Genomic DNA, 8,819 nt, shown 5'->3' on the forward strand with positions numbered 1-8,819 from the left:
AACAAATTGCCGCCTTAAGTGATATATGTATATAAAAATGAATAATATAAGAAAATACATATAAAATTATTAGTTATATACAAAATTGTCATCTAAAGTCACGTGTTACAAATGACGTGACTCGCAAACACTCGTAAAAACTTGAGGCTTGATATTGTCGCAAAGTCACGCCTTACGTTATTTAGAGCCTTGATAAACAGCAAACACAATTTTCTATCATGTCTATATTTTCATAACAATCTTTTTGATGATTGAATATTGTTTTTGTTTTTCTACAGATATTGTCAAAGAGTATCGCTACAAGTACTATTTTAGAAGTATATGGCGTGCTAGTTGATTTTATTTGAGTTTGGAAAATTGTTTATTGATTAGGCTTTGAGTTTTTATGTCATGAATGAATTTATAGTTTTGAAGTGTCCAGACTAGTTTATTTAGAAGACTCTATTAGGATAAGACCTCTAGATGTCTAGCAAAGATGGAATTAGAAGACTGTATTTCCATATAGAGTAAGAAGCAGGAAATGTGGTAGTTTAACGTGGTAAACTGGTAGTTTGTTTTATAAGTCTATGAATTCAAGACTGTACTTTCATTTAGAGTAAGATGCAGGAAACCTACAACCTTTTTAAGTGAATACATTTACTATAAATGCTTGATATGTTGTTTTCTTTGCATAAAGCTTGAGTTATATTATAGGGTTTTTACAAGATAATTATATTGTCACGTCTAAAGCCCATATATCTCACAAGACTTATGTCTTATGTATTTGTTGTTTAAATTGCTATTTATTTAGGATCCGAAATCAATGACTAGAAAGATAACGATTAGTTGAAGACTTTTGGAGACTTAGCTTTTGTAATGATCTTTCTTCTTTTAACTATAATTGTGATGTTGACATGTAACACCAAGACTTGTAAATTCTGATAAAACTTTTGATTTTTTGATGTTTTTGACGAATCATATTTTATTGATGACTCTATATCATAAAGTTTGTAACAACCATAATACATGAATGTTTGATAAAGAATGGGGTGTTATATGCAACAACTATAGAGTAAGACGGGTTTCAACACACCATAGCTGCAATGCTCGATGAATGAGGTAGCTAAGCTAACAATATTTTTGGGTCTAATCCTCAATCAGATTTTAGGTCAACTTACCGTTATAAAATAGATCTAGATGTATGAATGTTTCTAGAAAACGAAGAAAATGTGTTTGACAGTTGTTAATAAAATCATTTTCAAGTTCGTTTGTGGACGTAACTCGATTTCTCTAACAGAACAACCATCATAAAATCCTTATTTCCTTTATTTCTTGTGTATTCTTTTGTGTAAGTTTAATGACCTCTATACTTACCCAAACTTTGTCTCTTTGAATTTCGATTACAAACTTAATTGCCTGAATTCATTTTCAAAACCATATTCAAAATACTTTGAATTGATCTTTTCCAATTAATAATATCATGTTCAAAGTTCAAAGATCAATGTTCAAACCCATTTTAATCTCCTTGGGACCCATGCCCACACAGCTACACATTTTGTGTTATCAACTATCATGAACTTATCAATAAACCAAATTTATACATAACAAAATCCATAGTCCACTCTCATTTTAAATTTATATTCTATATCTATATTATAATGATGATATGTAATTTGGAATTAAGGTGCAAGTCAAGCTCTACTGGCAAGCAGAATAAATGAGACCGTCAAGATAATTAACTATCCGTACATCAATGGTGACGAAAACTTTGACGCGTGTCCCCGATAAACGCGTTTCCCTTTCTCACCGCCCTATTTATCTCCCCTCCCCTTAGTCTACTCCCCCTATCTCTCTTCTTCTACAAACTACCCTCTACATCCCATATGCATCATAACTAAACCATTCCCTTCACACAACAATCAATCAAGTTCTAGAACATTAATCCATAATCTACAATGGCTTCATCCAATAATTTAGCCACGATTGAGCCATGGATGTTCAGATCCACCCTCTCCGACTCATGGTACCCTGATGCCTTCGCAAGAGAAACCGAAACAGCCCTAACCAGAGCCCTACAGCAATCGCTTTTTAACAACCACCACCAATCCGGAATCGAAATCGTCTCCGCCGCTGACAACTCCATTTCCTCCTCCTTTATGATGAAGCAGAATGATTATTGCAGTACCACGACTCCGTCGGCTTCCACCGTCACAGCTAGCGGATCCGGGTCGGAACCGGAAACCCCTGGATCCAAACGCCGCGGAGCCAACCTCGGGGTGTCGACTGGTAAATCCTCAAAGCGGAAGTCGCGTGCTTCGAAGCGGTCCATGACGACTTTCATCCAAGCTGACCCGGCTAATTTCCGGCAGATGGTACAGCAGGTAACCGGAGTGCAGTTACAAGGAATCGGAAACGGGAATGGAAACGGGCAGTTGCCGGTTTCTACAGTGCTGAAACCGGAGCCACTCCGGCAGCCATTCATTAATAAGTTTCAAGGATGTTTGCCGACGTTAGACACCTCCGCTTATCTGCTTGAACATCAGAACAACAATAAGTACATGAACATGACGATGAATACGAACGGGTTCTCTCAGCCGCCGACGATGAATCTGGTGGCGGAAAACGGTGGCGCCGGAATGGATTTTTACTCCTTTTGTAGCTTCCCTACTCTTGAATCATCAATCTAATTGTAATAAAGATAAAGATGTTTTTGTTTCTTTCTGTGGGTGTTCTTTTATTGGTGGTAGCTGTTTAGGGAAAATCGTTTTGTCAGAGGAGCAATTGATAAATATCCAGAACAATCATGCTTTAATGAGTTGTACTCTTCGCATTAAGATTGTGTACTTTTGTGATTTTAGGTGAAAATGGATTCTGACATTTTGTCTAATCTTTCAACGAAGTTTGAAAAACAAGATTGCTACTGGTTTTCATTATTTGTATATATATCGTTAAATAATTGAAAGTAACAATTCAAAAAAAATCAATTTAAAGAAAATATATAGTTTATTATTGAACATAATGTTTGATTTTATGGTTTTCATTATTTGTACATATATCGTTAAATAATTGAAAATAACAATTCAAAAAAGATCAATTTAAAGAAAATATATAGTTTATTATTGAACATAATATTTGATTTTATGATGGTTACTTCTATTGTAGGAACTTTTGGTAACATAAATTTACTATTGAAAAGTAAGTAATAAATTTGTACTGAAAAGTAAGTAATAAATTTATACGTATTATGATGTTTATGCTTTAATAAAATTGTGTGACAATAAAAAATAATGAGTTATAGTTTAAGATAATAAAATTGTACATATTATCGGATTATAATTTTAATTAGTGGGTACAAAATGAGATTTCTTTAATTGAAATTAGTAAAATATTTTAAAGATGGATTGTGATTTAATTTTTATATATAGTCAAATGACATCATGTAGTATGGTTGATTTGTAGTACACTTAACATAAATGCGGCATCACTTGGACAAGTGCAAACGGTTTCTAGGAATTAGTCATTGCTTTTGGTATTGATTGTCATCTATTGACTCGTAATGTCAATCCTCTTTTTAATTTTATAATCATATATTTTCATATAATTTTTACGCTTTTTATATTGGTAGAATGTATTATATTTCTTTTTGTTTAGTTATTTAATTGTGAAAAGTAAGTCGTTTTACTAAAAGATCGATGAGTTATTAATTTAGTTCTTATAAAATTATCAATTTGGATCAATTCGTAACTAATAAATAAAGAGTTTATGTTGAAATCCGTTGTCCAACTATTAAGGTGGTGGGTAGGGCTTCGGGAAGAGCTCGGGATCGGAGGGAAACCGAAAGATTGACAAAACCGAAATCAAAATAGAAAACGAAGATTTTGGTTTTTGTTTTTCAAAAACTGAAAATTTAAGTTTAGGTTTGGTTTCTTAAATATCATAAACCTAAAATAACTGAAATGAATCGAATTATGAAATTATATAAAATAAAAAAAGTATATACGTATTTTATTTCAATGTTGTGAAAGCTAGACACAATTAGCAACTTGCCGCATTGTTAAGGCGCTAAACACATAAACCACACGTCTTAGGTTTGAATCTTGCCCTTGACATGGAGGGTTTTATTTTGGTTTAGCAACAACTTATCCCACATCGTTGCTACATTGTTTCTTTAACCATCAAACTTGTTTCTTTAGTTGTCACCAACTTGGGTTAGGAATGAATTTTTGTTTAAACCTGAAACCGAACCGAAAAACCGTGAGACCTAACCTATCCATTTGGTTGTAGGGTTTTGTAACACCCAGAATCAAAAACACCAAAAAAGGAAATGAAACCCTAAGTCAAAAGGGGTCAACTCGTCGAGTCCAAGGAAGAACTCAACGAGTCGGAGCGGGATTTGTGTGCAAGGTTAAGTGACCGACTCGACGAGTCGGAAAGTGGACTTGGCGAGTCAGGTCTAGGTTAGGAAACCCTAATTCTGGGACTTGGTACCCTATTTAAGGATCTCATTCTGTTCCCCAGGGCTCATTTGCGGCCCTTATTGTCCATAACTCGAAACCCTAGCCAGCCAACTCCATTGTTGAGCTAGTTCTTGCCTTGAAAGTGAATTGAACCTTGGAGAAGGAAGAAGGACCTTGGTGGTGCAAGAAGAAGTTATAGATCCAGAGTTGGGGTGACATTTCAGACCGTTTAGAGGTAAAAAGCTTATACCTTGGCTGTTAATCATCTAGATCCCCTTTCTAGTATAGATTTGGTCACATTTGGACCATTTCCAAGGTCAATCTGAACCTTTAGCCATTGAGGGAGAAAAGGACTTAAGATTTATGCATTTATGAGCTTTAGAAGCTCCAAGGGGGCAGCTTTATCCATCCATGGCTTCATTTCATGACCTGGGCCTTCTTTGAAGCTTGGATTAAGTGTTCTAGCCTCATAACACCTTGCATGCATGTAAAGTTAGCAACTTTACATGCAAAGCTAGCAACTTTACATGCAAAGCTAGCATTAGAAGTCCAGATCTATGAGTTGAAGGTATTGGAATGGACTGTGATCGACAGAATAGAGGTGTCACAAGGTGGACTCGGCGAGTCAGTTCATGGACTTGGCGAGTCGGGTCGCAAACCCAAAACCTCCTGTTTATGATTCAGATCTATGAGTGTGGTTAGAGAATGACTCAGCCGGTCTGTGTCCGTAGTGGACATGAAGATTATGGTACTCAACGAGTTCAAGGAGAAACTCGGCGAGTCCAAGGCAATCTCCTTAGCTTATGAAGATGGACTCGACGAGTTGTAGAACAACTCGAGTAGTCGGTTGAAGATGGTCCCGAATATTTAGTTGAAGGAGAACCCGTCGAGTTGTTGCTAGACTCGACGAGTAGAGTCAGGTTGTTTTGGGATTTAAGGAGCGTGGACTCAACGAGTTGGTAGAACAACTCGACGAGTCGAGTCAACTGGAAGTTGACTCTGACCTTTGACTTTGACCTTGAGAAGGTCCTTGACCAGAGTTGACCTAGTTGACTTCGGGAGGACAGTTAGGCTAATTGTTATTATTGGTATTAGTTACTCGGGGAGCTAGTGGAGCAGTGGTTCAGAGAGTTGTCGGATAACAACCAAAGGGTTATTAGCAGATTTTAGCAGTGCAGGTGAGTTTCCCTTTGTGTGAATGGGTCTACGGCCACAATGCCGACCCATGTAATTATGAGTAGGAAGACCCGGGGGTTAGCCCTATGCACTGTTTTCCAGTATGATATTTAGGACCAAGGTCCAATGTCGGGTGGGTGCCCAAGGAATGGTTTGTGGGATAGAGTATACTTGTTTTCTGTGTGATACTTGTATATGCCTGGTAGGGAGGTGAGTGTGGGTGAGGTCCCGTATCTCAATATTAGTAGAGTATGGATGGGGTTCCATATCTCATCAGTAGCCGAGTAGGGGCGAGGCCCAAGATAGGAATAGAGTGAGTGTGGGATGGGACCATATCTCACTATCAGCAGGAGTGTGGACGGGGTTCCATGACTCATCAGTAGCAGGACAGGGGTGAGGCCCTAGACAAACGAGGCCTTAGTAGAGGAATGCAGTAGAGTAGTTATGATTTATGTGTTTTGCGATATGTCATATGTTTGTATATGTTTAGCGGGCGGGACCCAGAGACAGGTGGGGCTAAGAGAAATAGATATGTACATCGAGCGGGGCTCAAAGCCAGGCGGGGCTTGTTGTAGCGAGTGAGGCCCGAGGTAGTGGGCGAGGCCTAGTATTTGCAGTATGCAGTTATGTGTATGGTATGGTATGTGGTAGGTTGGGGAACTCACTAAGCTTCGTGCTTACGGTTTTCAGTTTTGGTTTTAGGTACTTTCGGTAGCCGAGGAAAGAGCTCGGGATGATCGCATGGCACACACCATAGTTAGTCAGCCTAGGATGTTTTACTCTAATAATAAGATCATGTTTTGAATTGATACTCCAAATTTATGTTATGACTTATAATATGGTTTTTGTAAATATGGTTTTAGTAATGTTTTAAAGGAAATTTTTAGTCATGATTTTTGGGTCGTTAGAAGTTGGTATCAGAGCCTTGGTTTGAGGGATTCGGACATACTTTCGGGTGTGTCTGGACTCAAACTAAGGGATTGGTAAAGAAATTTTCAAAAGGAAAATCAATTTTTGTAAAAATGGATTTTTAGAAAAGAAAAGAGTTTTAGAAAAAGCGGAAAGAACTTTGAGAAAGAAGAGAACTTTGAAAAGAGAAAAGGGTGTGGTGCATACAATCAACTGAGCTCAAGTAAGTACCCCAAAATACCCATATAAGTTATGTTATGATTAACAGTTACTAGAACAACATGCTAGATTAGGACTAAGGATCTAGAAAGGATGCTTTATGTGCCTGTTATATGTGCTTTTGAGTTGCATGATAGTATTGATTAGACAGTAGTGGGATAGCATGTTTAGGTTATGCCTGAGTATATGAGCTTATGTTGCATGCTAGTACAGATTCTTGATATGTGAATATGATTGCTTGATTATGTTATGACTAGATTTTCCTTGTCTGAATGTTGCTTACTATGTGCTTTGTGGGATTCTGAGCGATGGGAGTTAGCTATTAAATGAATACGTTAAGTCATCTGTAATCAGGGTTGAATAATCTTAGAGTATTAGGTTTGACCCTATTGCGTAGCTCTTGTCTGAGTCCAACCGTTGTAGGTATGAGCCCCTTACTTGAAGGATTATCTGAGCCTCGTTACATGTGATGGTATTCAAGTAATGGTTGATTGGCATTACGAGGAAACCTTCAGCAGCTGAGGACTAGTTAGGTTGGAGGTTTCCCTAGGATAAGCCTAGGACGAGTTTAGTGCTGGGAGCAGTAGTAGTAGTAGTAAAAGGGACCTGGTGGAGTCGAAGCAGTTCTTGAGGAAAGTACGGATAGATGTGGAAGTTAGTATGGGCTCATACTACTAAAAGTAGAGGATCCGTACTCGATTCAAGAAGGGTCGAAATGAGACCGGGAAACTTGTAGTGTGTGTATGAGTGATCCCTTAACAGTGATACGTGTTTTGATAGTTATTGTATTATGTTGTCAGCATGGTGACATTGTGTGAGAGACCAGTGGGCGGATCAGGCACCGGAGAGGAATCAGGCTCGGGTTCAAGGACCGAGTAGCTCGAGGAGCGGATGAGAGAGTTTTTATCAACTGAGATCACACGCAATATCTTAGACCAGACTCCTGTGATCTTTGGCATGGTCAAGGAGGGTATACTAGAGATTTTGGACGAAAGGCTGGGAGCCTTTCGCATAAAGATGATGGCTTTGGTGGGAGCGCGTACCTTGACATTCCGAGAGTTTAGAGCTTGCGGAGCACCAGATTATCATGGGGCCAGGGACCCCATTGCTAGCAGCAGATGGTTGGCCGATGTTGCCAAAGCTTTTCGTACTAGCCGCTGTCCCGAGGGGGACAAGGTCAGAATCGCCTCCTGTCTTCTGAAGGACAAAGAGCGGGATTGGTGGGAGGAGGTTGGATGCCATTGGTGATGATGCCGCATTGGACGCAATGACATGGAGTGATTTCTCGGCCAGGTTTAGGTTTGAGTTTGCACCAATTATTGAGGTGTAGCAGTTCACACGGGAGTTTCAGGACCTTCAGCAGACGACTGAGATTGTGGCGGAGATCACCGCCAAGTTCAAAGAGAGGGCTCTTCTTGTTCCATAGTATGTCGCAGATGAGGAGATGAAGAAGGCCCGATATCATGAGACGCTGAGGAGTGACATCAGGGAGTTTGTGAGCAGATCCAGCTGCAAGACACTGGAGGACATGATTGATCAGGCTAGAGAGAGGGAGATTGATATGGAGCAGATTAGGAAGAGGAAGTCGGATGAGATTCAGTTAGCCACAGGTTCGGGCAAAAGGCCCAAGGGGTCAAATTTGAGATTGAGGGATTTTTAGAGCCGCGGCCGATGCGGGAAGTGTGGTAGGACGCATGAGGGTGCGTGTAGGAATGGTAGCGATGGTGATTCTCGCTGCTTCAAGTGCGGCAGGACTGCTCATTTTAGCAGAGATTGTACTGCTACCACCACTCAGGGGTCAGACCTAATATGTTTTCATTGCAGTCAGCGGGGCTACAAGAAGGCCTAGGTCCCAAGTTTGCTTTTGGCAGGACGGGTGATAGCACCCGCCCCTGCGACCTTGAGGATCACCGACGGCCGAGCTGAGGCGCCTGCGGTGGGAGGCATGGCTTTTCAGCTATCTACCGTGGAGACGCGAGCAGCACCAGATGTTGCAAGTGTGTATCTTTTGTTCCCCTGTTAACTTTTATTCATGAATATATTGTTATGGCTCTGCATTGCTATTGGTAGGGGTATTTC

General features: G+C 39.6%; 1 protein-coding gene across 1 annotated transcript; it reads left to right on the forward strand.

Moving 5' to 3' along the window:
- The first annotated feature begins 1,803 nt into the window (after window positions 1-1,803).
- LOC111885751 (calmodulin-binding protein 25) lies at window positions 1,804-2,866 on the forward strand. The gene has a single exon (XM_023881994.3). It carries the CDS (start codon window positions 1,935-1,937, stop codon window positions 2,664-2,666), a length of 732 nt encoding a protein of 243 aa, XP_023737762.1. The 5' UTR covers window positions 1,804-1,934; the 3' UTR covers window positions 2,667-2,866.
- Window positions 2,867-8,819: the final 5,953 nt, after the last annotated feature.

This window comes from Lactuca sativa, chromosome 8 (assembly GCF_002870075.4).
Source record: "Lactuca sativa cultivar Salinas chromosome 8, Lsat_Salinas_v11, whole genome shotgun sequence".
Classification (NCBI taxonomy): Eukaryota; Viridiplantae; Streptophyta; class Magnoliopsida; order Asterales; family Asteraceae; genus Lactuca; species Lactuca sativa.